This window comes from Labeo rohita, chromosome 1, assembly GCF_022985175.1.
Source record: "Labeo rohita strain BAU-BD-2019 chromosome 1, IGBB_LRoh.1.0, whole genome shotgun sequence".
Taxonomy (NCBI): Eukaryota; Metazoa; Chordata; class Actinopteri; order Cypriniformes; family Cyprinidae; genus Labeo; species Labeo rohita.
Window position 1 is genome coordinate 29,822,990 of NC_066869.1, and position 25,203 is coordinate 29,848,192.

At 35.3% G+C, this 25,203-nt stretch overlaps 1 protein-coding gene across 1 annotated transcript; it reads right to left on the reverse strand.

Moving 5' to 3' along the window:
• Positions 1-4,349: 4,349 nt before the first annotated feature.
• Positions 4,350-25,149, reverse strand: tm9sf2 (transmembrane 9 superfamily member 2). Its single transcript, XM_051111328.1, has 17 exons — positions 24,853-25,149; positions 22,552-22,619; positions 21,153-21,246; positions 20,443-20,570; positions 20,227-20,356; positions 20,014-20,138; positions 19,752-19,863; positions 15,772-15,851; positions 13,173-13,281; positions 12,382-12,514; positions 11,356-11,475; positions 9,188-9,245; positions 7,966-8,125; positions 7,710-7,861; positions 7,461-7,572; positions 7,175-7,346; positions 4,350-5,338 (listed from the first exon to the last, which is right to left on the reverse strand). The coding sequence occupies exons 1-17, from the start codon at positions 25,006-25,008 to the stop codon at positions 5,271-5,273; spliced, it is 1,977 nt and encodes a 658-aa protein (XP_050967285.1). The 5' UTR covers positions 25,009-25,149; the 3' UTR covers positions 4,350-5,270.
• Between the last annotated feature and the right edge of the window lie 54 nt (positions 25,150-25,203).

Genomic DNA, 25,203 nt, shown 5'->3' on the forward strand with positions numbered 1-25,203 from the left:
AGTAACCTTCCCAACACTAACTAACAAAGCTTATGATATGCTGATGTGAAAATGCCATTTAAAATGATCATTGCTTTTGACACTATACTGGCTAATTTCTATGGTCAACAGGCAGAATAAAAATGGAAATTCGCACATCAGACGTCATAAATCTCTGCATAGCCACTAGGGGGTGATGTATAAATACTTCAAGACATCAAAGTTATAAAGTATAATAAAGTAAGACCAAAAATTTCAGTGGTCAGACTGAATCATCCAGTGAGAATAAAGATGGAGAACTTTTTAATGCTCAGAAGCGTTAAGAAACCTTCAGGAGGAGGTTGGGTTTACTTACAGCTTCTTGATTCTTGATGTTGTCTACGTTTGCAAGAAAAACCCCACAAAGACTCTTTATCATGCTGAATGTGTTCAATAAACAAAAGAGACTGGTGTTATTCACTCTTAAAGCTGACAACACAGCTGACTAACACTGAGCTGTCCAGCAGACACACTCTCAGGAGTTTTTATTTCGTCCTTAAAGGAAACCACTCAAGCCTTTGATCCAATGAATAGACTTTCCCTCATTTGGGTGTCTGAATACGAACAAGAGCCCCAAAATGAAGCGTTTAGCAAGCAGGATTAGAATAGAGAGTGATTCAGCCGTGAAAATCCCCCGTTTTAATGGCTGATGGTAGAAGTCGCACTTTATAGCTGATTCGAGAGCATCTGAGAATCTGTGCGACCAAGCTAAAAGTCTGAATTTGGAAAGCATCAGCTGATCTCAGATCAGGACCCTGATGGAAGCCGGAAAGTGATCATTCATATGAAGTGAGTTTGAAAGAGAAAGGTTGTCCACCCACACTATTTACGAACCACTGCCACAGTCAGCCATTGTTCAGAGAAACACGTTAACAAGAAAGGATGATGGAGAGGAAGGATCACAGAGAATCTTGAAAGGCAAACTACAGAACTGCTGATACAGCCACTTCACTATATATATAAAACTTCTAGGCAAACACAAGAAATAAAAAAGTAGAGAGATACCAATGGTCACTAGGAAATAGTTACAGTTGAAGTCAAAAGTTTACATACACCTTGCAGAATCTACAAAATGATACTTATTTTACCAAAATAAGAGGGTTCATACAAAATGCATGTTATTTTTTTATTTAGTACTGACCTGAATAAGATATTTCTAATAAAAGATGTTTACATATAGTCCACAAGAGAAAATAATACTTTAATTTATAAAAAATGACTCAAAAATGACTGTTCAAAAGTTTACATACACTTGATTATTAATACTGTGTTGTTACCTGAATGATCCACAGCTGTTTGTGTGTGTGTGTATTTGAATCCTTTCCAACAATGACTGTATGATTTTGAGGTCCATCATTTCACACTGAGGACAACTGTGGGACACATATGCAGCTATTACAGAAGCTTCAAACACTCACTGATGCTTCAGAAGGAAACACAATGCATTAAGAGCAGGGGTGAAAACTTTTGAACAGAATGAAGATATGTAAATTTTTCCTATTTTGCCTAATTATCATATTTTTTCATTTAGTGCTGCCCTTCAGAAGCTACAGAAAATACTTACATGTTTTCCAGAAGTCAAAATAAGTTGAATTTATCCTGATCTTCAAAATTAGAAAGTTTTCACCTCTCGGCTCTTAATGCATTGTGTTTTCTTCTGAAGAATCAGTGAGCATTTGAATCTTCTGTAATAGTTGCATATGAGTCCCGCAGATGTTTTGTGTGAAAAGATGGATCTCAAAATCATAAGGTCATTGTTGGAAAGGGTTAAAATACACAAAAATGCTGAAAAAAAACCAAACAAACAGAATTTGTGGGCTCTGAAGGATTTTTCTAAAGAACAGTGGGCAGTTTAACTGTTCAGGACAACAAGAGACTCATGAACAACTATGACTAAAAAAATAATGAGTATTAAGAATCAAGTGTATGTAAATTTTTGACGGGTCATTTTTATAAATTCAATTCAATTAATATTTTCTCTCGTGGACTAAATGCAAATGTCTTTTATGTAAAATATATTATTCAGGTCAGTACTAAATAAAAAAATATCATGCATTTTGTATGATCCCTCTTATTTTGGTAAAATAATTAACATTTTGCAGATTCTGAAAGGTGTATGTAAACACTCAGAGAAAGCTGTATTCATCATTAACATATAAATATACGCTTAACCTGTGTCTTGCAGTGTTTTAGGATGACTCTTTCACTCTCCAGTGTGATCATTTGTTTTCAAATAGGATAAACAACACAAAGAAGAAATTAATAAATTGTGTTTTGTTCCGAATAACACATAAAAGAATGCATATTAAAATGTTTTGTTTAACACAAGCTAATTACAATTCCCATTTTTGAGAGAGCGTTATATCTGGGAAGTTCTCTGTAAAGCTGTGTATGACTCAACACAGCTAAACACTGAATGATGCCAGGAAATGGCTGTTATTCATCTGTCTTCATTGTGTTGATAATAGTATGAAAGCGAACAATGTACATTTCTGCAGTGTAGGTAACAGGAATAATTCAGCCGTGCGTAATCTGTGATTTCCGACAGTATAGAAATTTCAAGATACTGTATGACTTGAATTCCCTGCAAGGATACGGCTTTCCCTCGAAGCTGGTTGCCATTTTGTCAGGTGTGGAATATAGGCCAGACCCATTACGAGAAGCCATAAAACTCTCGTCTCCACCAAAAGAAAGGAACACAACAAAAGAGTGACTGAAGCAGCCATCTGGAAGGGATAAACAAACAAGGCGCACACACACAAACACACACATAGCGTTAACCTTGCAAATTTTCATATTACTGATGTGGTGAATCATATCAGAAAAATGCAGTGATCAAAGAAACAATTAATTGCATTGCACTTCTCAATAATTTCAAACAAAATATTTAGCATTTCTGTACACATACGCACTAAATCTAAAACAACAACAACACTATATATGTATGGCAAATTAGTGTCTGGTTCTAGACTTTACAGCTCACAGTCAGCATTTAGACTAAACCAGGATTAGGCCAAAGTTCAATTAGGACATTTAAGTAATTTTTATAAACATGCCTTAGAGGGAAAAAAAAAAAAAAAAATAATAATAATAATAATAAAGATTGTGCATCATAGACAAAATGAAGGCACTCTATATTTTAAGATCAGTCAGTCCAAGTTTCTTTCAGTTGAAACCGCTCAGACTTACATTTTAGTATGGGACTAGATTTAAGCCTTGTCTGTGAAACTGGGGGGTACAAATCCTAACTGAACATAGTGACACCTGCTGGTAGTTCGAATTTGTTATTCACTTCCACTTTTTTATTGTATTTTACCACTTGTTTATAATAAACACAAAACTTTAATTTATTTATTTTTGACATTTCCTGTGACTCACATCATTTTTGGCCCTCTGCATGGCTATCAGCCGGGTGCTGGACAGAAAAATGTAACTCAACAAAGATCAGGTCAGGTACTCACAACTGCTGATAATATTCAAATACACAGGGCGACTGTGAGTGTGATACTAATTTTTATGCAAAAGTTCAAACTAGAACTTTAATTTTAAACACAATAGTTACAGCTTCTTCATTTTATTTCGCCACTGAAGCCAAAACATAACTGGTAAACAAAGCCATTTGTCCATGGGCATGTGCTGAAATTTTGTTCACACCTATTCTCCGCGGATTCGCGCAGTAAATGGTAAAACTGTTTTCACTACAAACTAGTGTGTTCATAATTAAGACAATACATTACAATAATATGGTAAGACACACCAATTTGCAATATCAAGCAGCAAAACGATGTTTTGCACAGCTAAAAATAGCTAGAAGCAGATTAAATGGAAACCAGACCCATAAAATTTACAAATGACCGTGTCCACTATTATCGGAAAAAATAAGGCTACAAAAGTGGGACTCTATAATCGGACTTACTTGATTTTGATTGACAAAAATCAGTGCACACACACAGTAGCATTCCCGACTAAATTAGTATTTTTAAACAATCTGCTGTGTGTATGACTCGCCTATTAAAACAGTTCCTTGTCGCCACCTACTGACTTCGCGATATAACCTGCAGAAAGGGTCACGAAAAAATATCCACCGTAAGAAAAAAAAGAGGTCTGGAGATCTGCTATATGCTAAATAATTTCTGGAAACAACACTTTCTTTATTTTAAATGCTGACCCTTTTCTGCAGTGAAATTGTTAAATATGTTGTGCTGATGGTCTCAAAGCTGTAGGTTTGACATTATGGAAGAGGAAGACACAAAAAGGATTGTCCGACAGGAAAAAAGGCAAATTATCAACACAAAGAACAACTTCATATATTAAAACAAGTGAACTGAAGCTTTTGGAGACAAGGAGGTTTTATTTCTAATAGTCCTTTAAATGTTTTTCTTGGAATCTCATTACCTCAAAACCAGAGAGAACAAAATGAAAACTGAGTGGCCAACCAAGCTAATGTAGTTTATGGACACACGTTTAAATGCTGTGCATATATACAAAGAAAATCATTTCACTCCAGTACCCCTGTGTATGTACGGGGAACTTCACATTTTCACAAACCTGTTCTTAACCGAAAGAAATGGTCTTGATTTTCCTGTGATGATGAGGCACGCAATGTGTTGAGGCATAAACAGAAACGACAAGAAATTGACCAAAAAAAAATGACCAAACAAAAAGTTAAATAGACATTCCCCCCCCCACTGGTTATACACAAGAATAGGCAAGCAATAATTTTACAGTATCAACATAATGGAAAGAAATTTCACACAGCCCCACTCTTAAATCAACTCATAATAAAGTCTTTCCACCTTTAATCTCTAAGTTTCTTTTCTGATGCATTTAAAGAAAAATGCTATTTACAAAATCATCCTTCTGACACCATGAAGATTCAATAACTGGAGCTAGTTTTCTTTGTCATTTCTGCATTACCCATGTTAGCAAAAGAAAGTAGTAAGTATTATTTACAAGGGAAAACTCAGAATCTTAATTACTCATGTGAGTTGCAATGGCCAATGTGCGTGTTTGCTGTACTCCCTTCCAACTAAAGCAGACGCGTCGATTTCTTCAAATGGTTGAATATGCACTACTAATGCACACACGCTCACACACACACAGCAAAGTAAATGGAATTTGTTGATTCGGAGTTGTTGGTGTAAAGCAGAGCCGCCGTGGCAACAGATTAAGTTAAACAGCGCTCAGGTCCCTCCCTACAGGATCTCACATTGGGCGGAGAAGAGTTCAGTCTCATTTGCGATTGCTTTCATTTAATCCACTTTGACCACACTGTAGATCTTGGTGACAAACCAAAAGCAGGCAAAGAATCCAATTGTACCTGGAGGCAAAAATATACAAGGGATCCAGATTACTAAAATACTATACAACATTATCTCAAGCATTACTGTTTGTCCCTAGACGAAACAGCACATAAAGACGGTCTACAAATATCAAATATGAAATGTTTGGAACAAAACATCCCACAATTTCTCATCATTACACCCATTAGTTTATTAAAAAAAACAAATAAATAAAAATAAAAGCTGAAGTCAAAGGGTTGAAAGCCAGTTTGGCGTATAACAGAGCAAATAAACATACTCTTTCATTCTTTCTTGTCGGCAACTAGTATCAGTACTGGCCCACAATATCAAACAGCAATCGAAATTGGAAAAATCATGATCTGTAAGCCGCTATTTAAAATTTAAATTGATACATTATTAATAAATTAAAAATCCAAACAAATTCCAATTAAAATGCTAAAAAACAAGACATTTATTTTACCCTCATCTCAAGAATAACTATTGTTTTTATTAAAGAATTTTCAGAAAATTCTTGAGCATTCTGGAATTATGAAGTCTTAATAAACCGTGGTTAATTAATGTAAATGTACTGATACTTCCAGTTTCTGTAAAAACAAAAAGTCTGAAAACAAGCAATGTTTTCATAATTAAGAGAAAGATGGGGAAACTAGAAATTAGTGCTGTCAAAAATGAAGTAATCACAATTTTTGTTTTTCAGAAATTAAATCACAATTAATCCCACCTAACATTGAAGTTAAAATTGCTTTAGTTCAAACAGCATAAAGACGGTATATTTTTAATTTTTTTTTTTTTTTTATGACTAAAGGTGAGTATCACGGATATCAATATTACTGCTGTTTCAAGGATGTTCTTTTTTTCATAATATTTAACCATTGACTATAGCCATTCAACATTATAGTATAATTAAGAGCTATCAATTTTAACATTTATTAGACTTCTAAAAATAACTTCTAATTTAAGTGAACTTTTTCAATAATTTTCAAGGAAACCCATTAATTTCCTGTGCCTTTCAACAGGTAGGAAATATACAGAACTTATAAGGTTATCAAACACTAAATACTAAACAAACAAAAACAAAAAACAACCAAAAAATATAAAGGTTATTGATTTCTTCATTATCTCTTGTTCTTTGATTAATAGACATCATAGCAGCTGGGTTATTAGGTTATTTGGCAGCTATTACTTTAAGTGCTGCCTATGCTGAACATGACACGGATCTGACACGCATGCTATGTTACAGGCTACAGAGTGTGCTGCCGCATTTGTGCATGCAATTGAAGCATGCGTGCTACGAGTACAGTATAACGGCTGACAGGACAGGAAAATTAGTTTTTAACTGACATATGGTTTAACATCTCAGCTGAGCGTGGTTAACTGTTGCTGAAGCTCTCTCGTCCCCTGTACATTTCCCGTGCTTGTTTGACTAGTGCCTGGCGCTAAAGTGAAATTGGAGTGCACGTCTGAAAAGTCTACCATTTGTTGTTTTGGTAAAGACGTTCTGCGACTAAACAAACACACTTCTTGTCAAGAAAAAAAAAAAAAAAAGTGAGTGGGGTGGCCAACCCTAGTCCCACCCCTGATTCAACTGCATTAATTGTTTTTAACACTGTTAAACTGGAAAAATGACTCACCTGTGCTAACACACAAATTTTGACCAAACTAACAGAAATATATAGAAATTATAATAATAATAATAAAAAAAAAATTAGTTATGAATTGGCAGTGTTGACCAACAGAAAGCTGCTTGGTTTGAAAGTGACTTCTGTTGATTTCTGTCAATGTATCTCTTATGCCCATAACATTTTGCTGCAGTTTCGCTTGTGACTGCACCTTAACTCTACACACATACAGACCTGTGAAGAGGAAGAAGATGAGCGCCATGATCATGGTGTAGCCAAAGTAAAGAATGGTGCTGGCGAGTCCACTGATCTGCAACTTAGAAAAGAAGTAATGGATGGCATAGACCAGGAAATAAACAGCTGTGAACCCGCTGGTGAGGAAGGAGCGCCACTGCCAGTGATAGTCCTAAAAAACAGCGTATACACAAAACATTTGAGAAAGAAAAAAAAAAAATTTCAAAATGTGCATACTGTCACACAAGTGTATATGTAATATGCATATTGCTATGTGTACTCTTACCTCAGCACACAGGTGGAAGTAGCAAAGGAGGATGGTGGCCTCAGAGCAAGTGATGACCAAAATGATGAAGACCAGGAAGAGGAAGCCAAACATATAGTACATCTGATGAGACCTGCAATATCAATAGTTTACACAATATTTTAATAAAACTGCAAAAGAGATTTGATTTTACTTAGGTTTGAAACCTAAACCTGAACTTTGTAATCACTGGAATAGGAATCATAGCAACCGTTAATCATCAGCACTAACCAAATGCTGTTGAGAATGAAGAACAGCTGGATGAAGATGCAGCCGAACGGCAGAATTCCACCCATGACAATGCCGGGAAGAGGTTTGGTGTAGAAGGACTGCTCTGGAATCTGTCTGGGGATCTGATTGGTCCGCACAGGATGTTCAATGCCCTGAAATTGAACCGATTTAAGTTAGAGAAACAAGGATAACTGGATTATGACACCAAACAAATTAAGTTTTGTTGGGAAACAATTTGAAAGTGAAGAAAGCTTACGCTCTTCTTAAACCCGAAGTAAGCTCCAATAAAGGTGAGGGGCACTGAGATACAGAACCACAGCGCCAGGATGGCCACCAGAGTGCCAAAGGGCATGGCAGCTGATGAACCCTCGCCCCACAAAATCAGATTCATTACGAAAAAATCAGCAAACACCACCCTGAAAAAGCATGTAAAATCATTATTCACAATAAACCATATTTAATCTAAATGTCAACACACAAGACTTCAAAGTGCAAAACGGCCCAAATCTTCCATTAGCTGTTACATTTAAAAGGGATACTTCACCCAAAAATGAATATTCTGTCATTGAAGTTGTTCACTTCCGGAACAAAAATGTACAGATAATTTACTTACCCCCTTGTCATCCAAGGTGTTCATGTCTTTCTTTAGTCGTAAAGAAATTATGTTTCTTGAGGAAAACATTCTAGAATTTTTCTCCATATAGTGGACTTCTATGGTGCCCATGAGTTTGAACTTCCAAAATACAATTTCAATTCAGCTTCAAAGGGCTCTAAATGATCCCACCCAAAGAAGAAAGGTCTAGCGAAATGATTGGTTATTTAAAAAACAAAACAAAAAACAAAACAAAACAAAAAAAACAAGTACCATTTCTATACTTTTTAAACCTGAAATGCTCATCTTGTCTATTCTCTGCAATGCACATGTGAACTCGGGGTCAATACAGTTACAATTTCTTTAAGACTAAAGAAAGAAACACACAAACATCTTGGATGAGAAGGGGGTGAGTAAATTATCTGTACATTTTTGTTCTGGAAGTAAACTTCTCCTCTAATTACTCAAGCTCATGTGGTTTAAAACCCGTGAGACAAAAATAACGACTTTATTCAACATTTTTTTAATCTTCAGTCTCGGCCACGTGCTCTTGGCGCTGAATAAAGTTCACAAGAGTACCACAACGCTGAATAAGTTGCTAAATAAAGTCGTTATTTTTGTTATCTTTGCACACAAAAAGTATTCTCGTAGCCCCTACTATCGTTCTGTGCCTTAAACAAGTCTGCTGTGTTGCCGTTTATGCAGGCTGAGACAGCTCTCGGATTTCATCAGAAATATCTTAATTTGTGAACAAATGAACAAAAGGTGAACAAAGGTCTTACAGGTTTGGAGCGACATGAGGGTGAGTAATTCATGGCAGATTTTTGGGTTTACCATAACTTGAAATTTCAATTTAAAGAAATTATGTATTTCTCCATTCACCCACCCTGGGCACAGAAATGCTGTCAGTAGAACATTGGTCTTCCACTTCTCCCCACCGAAAGCTGGAAAGAGAGAGAGAGAGAGACCAGCTCACCTCACATTTCAAGAACGATACAAAACAAATATTAAACCTCAATAAGAAAATACAGACAATTTAATAAAGTTGTAATACATCAATACATCAGCCTCTCAAACCAGATACTTAAAAAAAAAAAAAAAAAAAAAAAAAAGAAAGAAAGAAAGAAAGAAAAAAAAAAATTCCATTTATAATGCGTTTTCTTGTTTTTATTACTGACTTCAAAGCAGTTAAGTATTGTATTAGGCTAACCAAGACTTGTCATAGCACTTGCATATTATTGCTCTTTTGTTGATTTGATTGCTTCTATCGTCCTCATTTGTAAGTCACTTTGGATAAAAGCATCTGCTAAATGACTAAATATAAATTTTATACAATTTTGAGAGCACTAATTGTAATCTCATTTAGGATTTGTGGTGCAATTTATGTCCTCTCTTCTGACTGAGTCTGTGAGATGGTTGCACATTTGTGAGGCAAGCAATGAGAAACAGAAGCCATAAGGCATTGGGATACTGCCTAGGATTTACCGCAGTCCTGTGTATCAAGTTTAGTGGTTGATAAAAGTTTAGGGGTTACATATTTAAAAAACAAAAACAAAAAAACAAAGGCTGTTATAACGACTGAATGCAAATTCACAAATGTCCATTATGATTCAGTTTTAAATCAGAGAAGAAAAATTGAGACAGGGCTTTACAGTGTGCCCATTTTACTGAAACTACTGCGTGCGACTATGAAAAAATATTTAGGAGCACCAATGCGACTGACCTGACCAGCATATTTATGTTTGCGCTGAGGGGAGCTTCAAAGATTTCTGTGTTTTTGCAACGTTGAGTAATGTATCACAGGCATATCTGACAAATCCTTTTATAAACAAAGTGTAGAGAGAGTGTAAATAAGGCATTCATTGTGCAGTGTAGAGAGCTTCATAGATTACAATGGAACTTTGTGAGACGAGTGACAGCTTTTAATGATTTTTAGGGGAGTTTGTAAATGAGATATTGATTTAATACAAGAGTTAAATAAACAAAAAGTTAATATTAAGTGACTTACATTGTCTGACTCTAACACTATTGCTTGATTTTGCTCTATTTCGTCGTCAAAAATAGTTTGAAACAAAGTCACAACTGAGCCGCTGCGCATCTCCATTCAAACACAGAGATGTTTCGTTTATGAACGAAAGTGTGTTTTTAAACGACTCTAGTGAGTCAATGATTCAATGACCCATTCATAAAGACAGTCACTTGTTTTATTCCCGAATGAATCAGCCGTTCAAATCAAATGAATCATTTAGTAATTAAATCAGTAACTTGCCACCACCTACTGGCAGTTTTAGTTTCATTTTTAAAGTATCTTTCCAGTTATTTAAATAATTTAATATTTCTATATTCAAATTTTTATATATAAAATCTCAACATGAATTTATGAATTTGATTGCACTCATGCCACCTCTGAGCCTCATTAATCATATGAAAATACACCTACAAGCCACTTTTGTGTTCTTCTATGCCACCTCTGTAGTACAAATTAATTTTGTTAATACTGATTTCATATGATTGGTAACTTGTTCTTATTCTGTTGTTTTAACTGGAAATTTTAAAAAGCTTATATATATTTTAAATTGACAAAAGATGACATACTTCTAATAAAGTTAGAAAAATGCCATTACAGGTAAGAACAAAATTCCCCTTTAATTCACTTTAAAGAGTCAAATATCACCAATGGGAGGGCTAATTTTTTGATTATTGATTAGAATGTGCTCCTAAAAAGCAAGCACTAGAATGTGCTCCTAAAAAGAAAAGCCTAGAACCCTGTGAGAGAACATCAAAGAGGACAATTAAACGTCTGTCATGTAAACGATGTTAAAACGGAGCTCAGCAGATGGATCTACGACTGATATCATAATAAACAGAAGAGTAAGCGCTCTTTGTATTCTGCACGAGCTGTAGAACAACTAAAGCAAAAAAGCAGCAGGGGTGTGTAGGCCTGCCTGTTCGTGTAAAGGGCTCCTCTGACACTAATTAAATCTAACGAACTGCAGACAGCCCTAATGAAGCGAGGATCAGAGATCAAAGGTCAATCCTCTGCTGCGTACTTACATTTGTAGTAGCGGGCAGCCACATAACCAGCTGGAGTACCCAGGAGCACCCACAGCACCACTGCACACGTCATCAGAGCCCCACGGTTGGCAGGTGACAGGAAACCCAAACAGGCAAAAACTGCAGGGGGAAAACATGTTGTCAAGTTCAGGGCTGCATGAATTCAGAATTGACACAATGTCAATCAAAAACTCAACAAAATTCTTCATATTTTAGATGCAGCAAATGTAACAGAGCTCGAAACTAACATTCAAAACAGTCCAGGTTCAAATATCGTGTCAGCCATCACATTTTTTAAGTAAAAATTTATCTTAGTAGCATTTTTGGTATCTTTTTGGATTTTTTTTTTTTAATCTCAGTGTTCAGTGATCACGTGACACTTTTTTTTTTTTTGTAACACTGCTATCTGTAAAATGTTTATTCTTGCTTATGCTTTTGAAAGTGTGTATTTATGTCTAATTTTCACTACTTTTTACAAGTTTGGGGTTGGATTTTTTAATTTTTTAATGTTAAAAGGTCTCTTGTATTTACCAAAGCTGAATTTATTTAATTAAATATACAGTAAAAACAGTAATATTGTGAAATATTATTATAAATTAAAACTACTCTTTTCTACATAAAATTCTATGTTTTTAAGAAATTCAAAGCTGAATTTTTAGCACTCATTACTCGTCTTCTGTGTCACATGTTTCAGAAACCAGAAATGCTTATCTGCTGCTCAAGAAACTTTTCTTACTAATACCAACGTCAAAAACACTTGTGCTGCATAATATTTTTTGTCAAAACCATGACAAATTTCCTTTTTTTCAGGATTATTTGATGAATGTTGTTTACTATCACTTTTAATCAAATGAATGTCTTCTTGCTGAATAAAAAAATAAAAAAAATAATTGTACTGCCCTCAAACTTTTGAATGACATTTATTTTACACATTTGTCTTTTTTTTTTTTTTTTATCTGTTACTAGTGTTTTTCTATCAATCAAGACTTGGATTTTTCTCTTTTCCTTGGCTTTCCATACACTTACAGAGAGTAACAAACGTCATGATGAAGATCTGAGTCCCGGAGCCCAGAAACACAGACAGCAGCATGCCTTTCCTTGGAGGCCTGAAGACATCTCCATGAACAAGCTTCCAGCCAAATTCCTCCTGGGCATCCTCCTGGAAAAGATGGAGAGGAAAAGCGAGCCTTTAACAATGGCAGGAGCTAACGGAACCCCGTTCAGGCGTGGGTTTTGGTCTACAGCCCAATTACGGCTAACAGAGATCAAAGGAAAGACGCCGGCTGCTGCTCAGACCAATGATACACTGTGTCACTCTCAGTCTGTCCTTAATGAGTCTGATGCATGAGGACGGAGGAGGGGCCATGGTGAAACACAGGAAAGAGAGAACACGTAAAAGCAACAGATGTGTGTATCACGCCTGACCCTGAGTGACCTCGAACCCTGATTGGGAGGGGTCAAATATATGATATATATAAAGAGATTTGAATGTGAAGTCTGTATTTAAAGTGACTCGTATCAAGGGTGAAGGCAGATGTGTGTCTGCACTTGTCTCTTCTCATCAGTGTGACCCTCATTGTTGGCAGCAGACGATCCAGACCACAAACACAAGTGACATACATTAACACAGTCTAGAAGTTACGCTCGTTAGTTTACAAACCAAACACACTGAGTGCTACACACTCATACACATGCAAATATAAACATTCTATTATGTGGCAAACAAAACTTGGCTGTACTAAAAACACACTCACATACTAAGGTCATAGGAGGAAACTGATCATATCAGTGACATGTGATAGTAGAGCTGAACTCACCACAGAGTCCATCTGATTGTATCGGGCGATGTCTTTATGGAGCGTTCGGAGCATGATCATAGCAACCATTCCCGAGAGGAAGAGCACGATGACCAAAGAGTTCATGATACTGGTGGCAGAGAACAGAACATCTTAGTATACGTTTTATTTGCTGAACTACATTATGGGCTTATTAGGATATGGACCCTTTTCCAAATGACATGCTTAGTGCCTGTAATCCACGTAACGTAACGCTAGGGGTCTGCAACCTTAAGGCCTTTCTACACCGAGTACGAAAAAGCGAACTGAATAACCGGACGCGATGACGCGCTGGAGTAAAACAACAGATTCCTATAGATGCTTCTACATAGACCGTGAACATTCGCACACCAAAAAAGCAAATGTTCATTTAATCAAAAAAGTCAGACAAATCTTTTTTATAACAATTTTTATACAATAAAGGATGTTTATGACAATATGCAGTGTGGCGTTATTAAACATACAAAGAGTACATGTCTGCCTATTATGGAATAAAAATCAACTACAGATCACAATCAAAAGTTATTACAAGCACTCAACGATTGTTTAAAGTGTGTTTTAAGCAAATGCATTAATAATTGTATACATTTTCAAATGTGGCATGATGCTAAATGTACTTCTATTTATATTTTAAGATGTCTTCTTGAAAGCATTATAGACGGTTTGTGTTTCTGGCATAAAACCAAACTTTATTTATCTTAAGTTAATGCTGTATTATTGAGTGGACGATGTTAAATCCATATACAAGATACATATTTGGGAAAAACTGCATTGTTGGTTGACACCACCAAGAGTGCAGGCATGAATTAGCAGAAGCGAACAATCGGTTTGCACCCGATAAGGGCCTTTAGTGCTATCAAGAGAGGAGATTATTAATCATCATCATTATTATTGTTATTATTATAAATACTACTTTGTTTTATGTCAATTATAAAAATTAAAGTAACCAACTCGGAAATATATTACTATACATATTGTAATAATACTATTGTACTGTAAAATTAAATATTTTTTATATAATATCAACAACTATTATTATTCAAAACATATTTATCTTTATATTTAAACTAAAAAAAATTAAAATAAAGAAATATATTACTACAGCAATAATATTATTCACATGTTTTTCTTTTTTTCCATACTAGTACTATATGAATATAATTAAAACAAAAATAATACAAAATGAGTATTACATAAGAATAATAATACAAAAATTACAGAACAACAGGAAAATTAATAATATTAATGAATATCTTAATTTTGTTTTTTTTACTTTCAATATTCAATATTCGATATCCGACATGCTGATACTTTTCAACTCACTTTGGCCAATAGCCATTGCTGATACTGATAGATTTCCTTTTGTTTGAAAACAACAAGTCTCTCCTGTGCAGAAATTATATGCAAATTATTTTTTTAATTTTGGCTAGTTTTGGCTAACTTATTTGTTAGAATTAAATAAACAATAATAAAGTTCTTTTATAACGGCAGTATATTAAAGCTTTGAAAATAACTATAAATAAAATATATATAAATTGCTGCAATTTATTTTTATTTATTTATTTCATAAAAATGCAGTGGAAACCTTAACATTTTAAGATTCAACATTTGTAGATGGCCTGAAGCAAAACAGTTGTAAAAATTCTGAAAATCTTTTAGAGCTCATAATTTGCTTAAAAAAAAAAAATGAATGAATAAATAAATCAGTATATATAAACTTATTTAATTTACGAGTGAGTACATTATTTGTAAACTGCTGTTCTGGAAGTGGACTTCTTTAAAACTTAATTTTTGTTAACAACAGATTTATAAATGCTTCTCATTACAAATCATTTTCAAACGCACATTCCAAGATGAACACACTGAACACGATGGATCATGAGCTACTCATGTGTAAATGAACACAGTGTCACACATTACTCTTAAACAAGCGATGGTCATCTACTGGCCAGCTTTTGACCATCACAGTTTCATATACCTGTCAATATATATATATATATATATATATATATTTTTTTTTTTTTTCTTTTTTTGTTTACTTGCATCTGCTGCTTGTCAAGTGATTTTGGACCCTAGCTGAGAGTGTTCTGCAGCCACTAGATGGTGCCATTCGTATAGTGTTGTTAGAAGCTATGGCAGTGGTTTTTAAACCTGTCCTGGAGGCACCTATTTTGTATGTTTCCTTAATTAGACACACCCAAATCAGGTCTAGCGGTCTCTACTAATGAGCTGATGATTTGATTTGAGTCAGGTGTGTTAGATGAGGAAGACATGCAAAATGTGCAGGGCAGTGGTGCCTCCAGGACAGGTTTGAAAACCACTGAGCTATGGTATCCATTCATGAATTAATATGTGGATTTTAAAAATATGTGGAGAATAATTTATTTATTCATTTTTTTTAATTTATGAAGTTCACATGGGTCATACTTCAGGTCAACCACACCACATTAGGGGGATGTGGGCTTTTTACCTATAGTGCACCACAACCACAAAGGGGGTTTATAAGACCGCAAGTCCACTTTCAGTGTGTCATTTGGGATAGGGATATAGGATGTGTGTAGTGTGTGATATGTGCCCTCACCTGAACCACTGAATGTTGGTATGTGGCATAGACTCAAGAATATAATCCCATCTAGAGGCCCAACGAATCATTTTGTCCTCCTGCAAAAACCAAACCACCAGTTACACACAAAAACCAAGAGCTCTGCAGAAACACTGATTTCATAAATCGCTTCACACCAGGGGTCTCCCATCTCTTATAGGCTAAAAAAGATATAGAGATAGAGCACAGACACTTACTGCATCAAATTGATGCATTGTAGTTGCACTGTAGGCCTGGTTTATAACAACATGGATATAAACCCAAATTAACATTATGATGTTTAGAATGCAAAGTCTTTCAAATGATAATTTTAAATTTAATGAATGATTATTTTATTTTTTATACATCTAGTATGAGATGAACAATGACACTTTTAGCTACACTTTAGCTTTGGTTGACGTTTATGTAAAACACCATTGTTGCATCTTAATTTTCAGTGTTGGGGAAAGTTACTTTTAAAAGTAATGCATTACAATTTTACGTTACTCCCTGGAAACTAATTGTAATTGTAATGTGTTACCACCAACACTGTTCATTTTTTATTTCTTTGACAATATTTGGTCAAATCTCCTGCAGGAAACCCCTGCTTTATAGAAAATGTGGCATGATACCACCTTGTGGAAAAACACAGAACAACTCTTCTCAATTTGAAATGAAGAGGAAGAGGGATGTAAATGATTTTTGTTTATAAGTTTGTATGAACTACAAAAACGATGGAAGACACCCTGATTCAGTTTAAAGAACTGTAAATTCACCCCAAAATGTAAATTCTGTCATCATTTACTCACCCTCATGTTCCAATTTGTCTTTAGTTGATCTTTAGAACATAAATTGAGGTATTTTAAGCACGAAAATGAAACGTTCTTAGGATTAAAAAACAAAACAAAAGCACAGACATTATGCTTAATAAATTGAGAGAAGCTGAAACCGTGATGACGATTGAAATATGATTCCTTGTGCAGCCCTATCTAAACTGAACCATCACTGAATTGACCGAAGCTGACTAAGGACACTATTGTCTTTTAGAGCTGCTTTACAGGAGAATTATATTTGAGTTTCCATAATTGATTCTGCTATTGGTTCCTACTTGTCAAGCACGCACAACTGAGCTTATGTAGTCTTTATATGTGCAGTTATCACTGTTTATATCAAATATTAAATAGTAAATTAAAATGTTTAACATATAAAGTGATTGTTCACTAAATTTGGGTTAAAATACTTGATTTTCACGGATTATTTTTACAACGTCCTTATTAGGGCTGCACAATAAATTGCATGCGATTGTCAGACTTGTTTAAAAAAAGATAAAAAAGTGGGGGAAAAAAATCTCATTATGACATAAATGTTTTTCTCTAGTTCATGTTGACCACAATTATTGGCACCCAATTATTGCAAAGTCCTTTTCCCAAGATAACAGCTCTGAATTTTCTCCCCTGGTGAGTTTGGAGAACACCTAACAAGAGATCAGAGACCATTCCCTCCTACAGAATCTCTGCAGATCCTTCAAATTCCCAGCTCCATGTTGGTGCTTCTCCTCTTCAGATCATCCCACCCATTTTCTAAAGGGTTCAGGTCAGGGAACTGGGACGGCCATGGCAGAAGCTTAATTTTTTCCTCAGTGACACATTTTTGTGTTTGTTTTGGATTTTTTTTTCTGATGGAATATGTAAACACGGCACTTTGTAAGATTTCTAACAGTGGCAGTTAGGTTTAGATTTTTTTTTTTATCTCTTAATATTTGACACAATCCTTGATGCCATGTATCTAAACAAGATGTCCAGGATCTCTGGCAGAAAAATAGGCCCAGAACATTAAAGATTTAGCAGTTTATTTAAATGTGGGCATGAGGTAGTTTTTATCCCTGTTTGCACCAAACACATCTTGAGTGTTTGCTGCCAAAAAGCTCTTTTTTTAGTTTCATCTGACCACAGAAACCAGTCCCGTTTGAAGTTCTAGTTGTATTTGACAACTAAATATGCTGGAGTTTGTTTTTGAATGAGCGAGCAGGATTTCTTTTGAGAACATCCTAAACAACATGTGGTGATGTAGGGGCTATTCGAATTTTTTAGGCCTTCTGGCCCCAAGACTCAACTAAACTCTGCAATTCTCCAGCTGTAATCCTTGGAGTGTCTTTGGCCACTCAAAGTCTCCTCCTCACCATCCATTATGACGATATAGACAGACGTCCTCTTCTAGGCAGATTTGTAACATTTTAGTTGATTGGAACTTCTTAATTATTGCCCTGATGGTGGAAATGAGGATTTTCAATGCTTTAGCTCTTTTCTTACAGCCATTTTCTATTTTGTGAAGCTCAGCAATCTTGTTCTGCACATCACAACTATGTTCTTCAGTTTTACTCCTTGTGATGGACAATTAAGGGAATTTGGCCTTTGTGTTTCTCATATTTAAAATCCTGTGCAACAGGAAGGTATGGCTGGACAGTTTAATGCTCCTAGCTCCACCCTGGTGTGCTAAAAATGTAAATATAAATATGGGAATATATTTCAGAGATATTTTACCCATAAGAATTTCTAGGGGTGCCAATAATTGTGACAAACATGAACTAGAGAAAAACATTTACTTCATCATAAGATTTTCACCCCCCAAATTCCATTGTTTTACTTCAATGAAAGGTTAGAATTTTGTGAATTTTTTGAATGAAAGATCAGAAGGATTAACAATGCAGATTTATTTCAACAGCTGCCTTTGTTCATATTTACCAAGGGTGTCAGTATTTGTGGAGGGCACTGTAAATCTCCATCACATGCCTTCAGCTGGAGTGGCAATTAATACACAGAGCCATAAATCATTGACAAGATGCACAAAAATTGCGCTCACAATCGAATGCAATTCATCTGCGATTACGTGATGGAGATTTACTACTAAATCACTGTACCGGCTTTACTGACTAAACACGCCAGACAACCGCATGTGATTTATCGTGCAGCCCTAGTTATGATGTACTTTTTGAAGCTTGAAAATGTTTATTGACTAGTAGGGGTGTAACGGTACATGGAAGTCATGGTATTGGTGTCACAGTTCGAAGTTTGAGTACAATAGGAAATGTACTCGAGTTTGGTACAATAGGAAATGTATTTTTTCATTGACTTTGAATAGACAGTAGTATTACATGTAGCATGAGCAGTTGTTTTTGATTTGAATTAGATTGTATAATTTCAAGGTTTAAAGCAATAGCAGATTTGTGACTTTAGATTTGTGAAATAATGCTAAATAAGACACCTGCACAAAACAAAAATACCAGACGGACTGAATGAAAATGCAAACTTATTCTCTGACAGCCAGTGGCGCTTAGTGAACAGTTTCTGAAGATGGTCAGTTCCTCTCAAAGATGCATTCATATAAACCTCCACATATTTATCTTCCTATATTTCAAGTATCGCAAACAGTGAGCTTGATCTCAACTTGCTTACGCTATGGGTGACCGGGCTTTTTCTTTGCTTGTTTCAAAATTCTGGAAAATCTCCTCCCTATGATATTAGACGCGTGAAATCTTATCTTAAACTTAATAAAATCTTAATAAAACTCACTTTTTTAGACATGCTTATGTGTGATTTGCTAGGTTTTTTGGGGTTAGCTTGTCTCTTTTCCTGCTCTTTCCTGTAATGGCAGTTAGTGTTGCATTACCCCCTTCTTATCTGATCATCTATGACCGACTGTATTAGTCGTATGACTGCACAATCCGAACCACGAAGTCTTTACTGTGACAGTTCTGGAGGAATACATGTATTGTTACACCCCCATTGGCTAAACTTTCAATAGATTAAAAAAATATATATATAATTCACAGAATTTTTGAGAGAATATTAAAAATGTCTTAATTTCTGTGATGAACAAAAGTCTAATGGGTTTGGAATAACGTGGGTGTGTAAATGACAGAATGTTCATTTTAAGGTAAACAAACCCTTTAAGATTGATATGGAAGTATTTTAATCACTGACCACAAACTTGACGGAGTAAGTGTAGGGAATCTTGATTTCTCCACTAAACTTGTTGTTCAGACTCATGGGAGGTCCTGTGCAGTCTGGTTTCTCCAGGTTGGTGTGCTTATAGCTTTAAACAGAGATAGAAACAGTCCACATTTACATATTAAATCCAATATTATATCATTATGTTCAATTAAATTCAAAAATATTTAAATATATTGTTGCTTTTAGTTAAATCTTAATTATTGCTTAGAATTGTTTTAAAAGCCTCAAATACCTTTTGGGCTCTAATTTAGCTGCGACCAGTCTGGCACCAGCAGCCTCGTTCTCCACCACGTGGTAGAAAATGGTGATGTCCACATGGTTGAAGATGTAGAAGGTGTCTTTGTCATTGAAGTCAGCCTGCATAAAAATAAACAAGCTTGAACAAGCTGCATTAAACAGAACAATCAACATATGACCTATGAAAAGGCTGGTATGTGAAACTCACATTGACCACACAGGCATCTTTGGCCCGTCCCGTATCTGTGACATAGCAACCAATGGGGAAGCCTGGATTACAGAACTTCTGATTGTCCTCCACATCGTAACACCAGGTCACCGGCATATTATCGACAATCCTGAGAGAGTCAAATGAGTGATGAGATGCTATGCTTCACAGTAGTGCTGAGTTACAGCACAGAGAGAGACTGAGTGAATGCCTCACCAGTGGTGTTGGTAATTGAGGAGCATTCCCTTCTTGAGAAAGTCCAGCTTGGCTTTATCCTCTGCTTTTTCGGTGTTGTAAGGTTTAACACAGACACTCTGGCACTCCAAATTCTTCTTGAAGGAAAACTAGAAGTAAAACAAACTCAGTCAGAATACAGAATAAAACGCTATGAGAATAAAAAAAAAAAAGAATGACTTTAGAGCAATTTACATTTTAAAAAGGACAAAGTCAAAAGCTGCATATGACAAAAGCTTTTATAATGTGATAATGTGAACACGTGAAATAGGCAAGGTTTCATTATTAAGGTGTTTTAGCACCATTTACATTTAATACAGCTTTTAAAATTGTCTTACAATAGATTCATACAACTCCAGATGAATGCAGTCTATCAGAACATCTGACAGTTTTTTGTTTGTGTGAGGAGGGAGTCTGCTTGTCACTCTTCTCTTTAAAACTGCCCAAAGTCATTTTTTGAAGGCTGAAGTTCAACTTGGTAATTCAACAGTCCAGGTTTTATGATCATGACACCATATTTTTAGCAATGTACCATTTGTGTCTGTGATTAAAGTTTTATTATGGACGCTTGCAAAGTAAATACTGAGGTTTGCTGTCACTTTGCTGAAGTAGCTCTGTGTTGTTTGAACACAGTCCTTCTTAGTGTCTGACTCACTATCCTTCGTTTTCAAAGACAATGTTGCGTACTATACCTTATATGGGGACGGCTCAATTCTTTCTCCAAACAGCACCTGACCCAGGTTCTCAGATGGACGCTTCTCAGCCTGATCAGCACAAAAATCAAACCTAAAAGAATAAAAATGATCGAGGAATAATCAGAAATCAAATCAATAATCAAAAAGCTCAGCTCAATAATCAAAACAGCACTTCAAATATGGATTTCTTGTTTAAAAATTTATCAGGTGACATGACAGCTGAGGGAGAAAAAAAAAAAAAAAAAGTCAATGTGGAACAGATACAGTGGAACTCAATATTAACCACAAACGACTACCGTTACCTACACTTTTCAAAATATCTTTTGCGTTCAGCAAGGAAAGAAATGCATACAAGTTTGGAAGAACATGAGGTTGAGTAAACTGGGTGAACTATCCCTTTAACTGTAATATATATGGTGAGCAGAAAACCTCTGATAAATGGCTGGAAGCTCTTGAGTCACTGTTTAAAACAAGCTCTGAAGACCAAGTAATCAGTAGGAGATGATAAAAGAGCCTGATAATCCTGTAGTTTTTTACATTTTAATTTTTACATTTGTTATTTGTTTTTGCTGTTTTGAATGTATTTTATTTTAAGAGAGCTGCCATATGGGTAGTGGTGTTAATTCAGATAGAACACCCTTGGGAGCCTGAGCACACAGTAAGTGCAAAGCAGATTAATAATGCAAAGCATATGTCATATTGAATGTCTTGTGAGGAAGAGCAAGACATTCTCGGCTCCATTTGATTATACAGTGTGACTGAAAGGCCTCTGTGTTAACAGAACGGCACTCCCTCCTCGGTGTACAGAACGTCTGAACACAAGTCTCTACATTCAAACTTTCCTCCCCTCCCTCTCCAGTCTCTCTCTAGTGTATCAGCGACACGCTCGCTACATTTCATCCTCTGCAGGTTTTCCCTCAAAGAATTACTAAACCAAAAACCTGTGAGTACTAACTGGTTAACCATGCAAAAAGCACAGCAAATCGAATAAAACCATGTTAAAAATGCAGTTTCTTTAGTGTTGTCTATTACAGTTTTGATATCACCAGATAAAACAATTAAAAGTTGTTTTTGCTAATAGAAATGAAGCTAAAACAAAATTAAATATAAATTTATACTAGATGAAAAGCTCAAAATTAAAAAAAAAAAAAAAAAAAATCAGAAACGCTAAAGTTGCTTTAGCTACTAAATGAAATAAAATAATTTGAAGTACTAGAATTACTCAAATAAATCTGCAATAAAAAGAAAGCTAAATTGAAATATTTTTTAGAAGAAACATTTTTCTAAAAACTTTATGAATATAACAATTACAAAAACTAAAATATAAAAATCTAAAAATAAAAGCTGATTTACATTATATATTGTACTGTATGTTATAGTATTTATTAATACTCACGCTGTGTATTCATACGGCAAAACAGACTCCACAGAATCCAGCCTGTTCACAAACAGCTCAATCATTGACTGTTAAAAAAAAGAGAAGCATTCAAGGTTATGGCAATGTTGAAATGTCCATAGTAATTCCTTCTTTTTGTAAAAAGTGTCACTCTTTTAACTTTTTAAACTTTTCTGACATGAATTAGCATGTGAGGGCATCTTTACAAAACACATCTTTATAAATGATTAGAATAAAGGCCTTTGAAAAACAGTTGCCATGTGAACCAGTCGCCAACAAAAATAATGTCATATGTACTAGTTATTGTTACTATTACAACACACACACACACAAAATATGTGCAAACTGAATAAAAAGTTTCTTGATGATGACGGTAGTATTAAGCTTATCAAGTAATCAAGTATATTGCTCTACACATGATACTGTAGTATCAAAATATGAGCAGTAACTTTTGCATTCAGGTAACATTATATTTGACAACACACTTGTTAACAGAGCACAGTGACCCACCCCCACATGAGGATACGGAAATAAGGTGGATAACCTGTTAAACCAGTTTATAGTGTTGGGTTTGAGTCTGCCTAAGCCGAGTCAGAGTCGAGTCCGAGTCTTTAACAAATCGAGTCCAAGACAAGTCAGAGTTGGACTCAAGTCCACGTCTCAAAGGGCCTAATCCGAGTTCGAGGAAACACTTCTGTTCGTCAGTATCTTAACATTGTTTTACCCAGGGGTGCCCAAACTCAGTCCTGGAGGGAGGTGTCCTACAGACTTTAGCTCCAGCCCCAATTAGACACACCTGAACCAGCCAATCAAGCTCTTACTAGGCATACTAGAAAGGACCGATTTGAAAACCACTGCTCTAGTGGATCTTGCCATTTTGATTTTTGATTTCACAACATCTCATAAACAGTGTCCATGCTTAGCAAACTTAAGACATGTAACAGAAGTTACGGCTGACTTATGTAATGTGACATATTTCAGAGGGAAGGGTTTCAGAATGTGATAAATTATAAGACGGGACTTGACTTTATTCATTGATATGGTAAATGCATAAATTCAAGTATCTTGGTGAATGGGACCTTAAGAGCAGAAAATGCACCTCTTTTATTTCTGATTGTGGCTGTGTGTGTGTTTTGGGTTTTACAATTTCCGCATCATAAATATTAATCAAACAACAAAAGAAAAAGAAAATCACTTACTTTTCTTGACTGAATCACTTATTAACTTTAATAAGAGTCAAATTTAATGTATACAGTGAAGATTTTGCAGTGCTTTATTTTAACACTTATTACTTCATGAAATGTCTGTAGTAGTCCATTTCTGTAATATCCTTTAGATAGACCTACTTAAAAAAATAAATACATAAATATAATTTAAAAAACTAAAAATTCTATTTTAAAAAAAAATATTATTCCATTTGTATTTTTGATTAATATATTTATTTATCCTTTTTTGTAAAAGTCAGAGAAAAAAAAAATGCATTTGAGTTGCCTAAAAATTGTACTCTAGACTGGACTCGAGTCCCCCAACTCTACCAGTTTATATGTGGACATGTGTCACCAAAAACCTACTATTCCCTCATGTATAGAGATAAATAGATAAAAATTCATAAATATAATAAAGAAAGTGAAATCACCATTTTTAACTGTCAGTGGGATTTATCCAGTTGATTCGTGAACTTTTATTCGTAACTACGCATATGAAACCACTTTTAATTATTCACTACTATGCACTCGCGCTGCTTTATTTTCGTAATATTCCCGTTATTCTTTAGAAATATAGCACTGCGATGGGAGGTCAGATTAGTTCACTCAAAAAAATTACAATCCTGTCATTATTTTCATACAATGAAAGTGAATTACGACTGAAGCTGTCAGTCCCCAAAATTATTCCTAATGTCTCCTTTAGTGTTCTATGTAACAAAGGCACAGTTTGGGAGTAACATGAGCTGAGCAAATGAATACAGTATTTACATGTTTAAGATAGCAACTCCTTTACAGCCAAAGTCCTGTTTGAGAGAGTGACACATAAGAATGAATCGAACCTCTTCACTTACAGGTTAACAGACCAATCGCCCACAAAAGTCAGTTTTATGGCAGTACGGAGTTTCTGAAAGCGACGAAATTAGCAGGTTTAACTTAGCTGTTATCTTTATCAAGACAAGTGTTTCCACAACTGACACCCAGCAATAGCATTTCGAGCTAGCATCACGCAGCACTGAGACCCCATTACGAAGAAACACGACACATCTTATACATTTTAATTCAAGTATTTATTACGCGTATTAATATGAATATTTACCTTGCAGTCTGGTACGTCGCTGTTTTTTTCGCTCTCTTCTTTCTCACAGAAGCTCACCGGGGCCAAACCAGGAAGATAGAAACTCAACGCGTCCCGCAGAGACCCGCACACAAAAAGCAACAAAAATACAACACGGACACGGTGGAACACGACCATTTTGCCTCGACCGACTAGTTAAGGACTCGGTAGATGTATTTACATGCGTGAAATGTAGATATGCGTGTCAGAATTCAGACATTGGTGTATCTAAGCACAAGCGCTAGCGAAACTGCTGCCTGCGTAGCAGCATCTGACTCCTCAGACACGTCATCCATCACGAACAGCATGATGGGACAGTGGTGGACTCCAATG

What these genes read in the sequence shown, in the direction of transcription:
- tm9sf2 (XM_051111328.1), bottom strand. Translation starts at nt 25,008, where the DNA reads ATGGTCGTGTTCCACCGTGTCCGTGTTGTATTTTTGTTGCTTTTTGTG. An exon ending in CATGACGTTTGTTACTCTCT is followed by an intron (nt 11,476 to 12,381) that starts GTAAGTGTATGG and finishes TTCCCCCTGCAG; the next exon opens with TTTTTGCCTGTTTGGGTTTC. An exon ending in ACTTCGGGTTTAAGAAGAGC is followed by an intron (nt 7,862 to 7,965) that starts GTAAGCTTTCTT and finishes GTTCAATTTCAG; the next exon opens with GGCATTGAACATCCTGTGCG.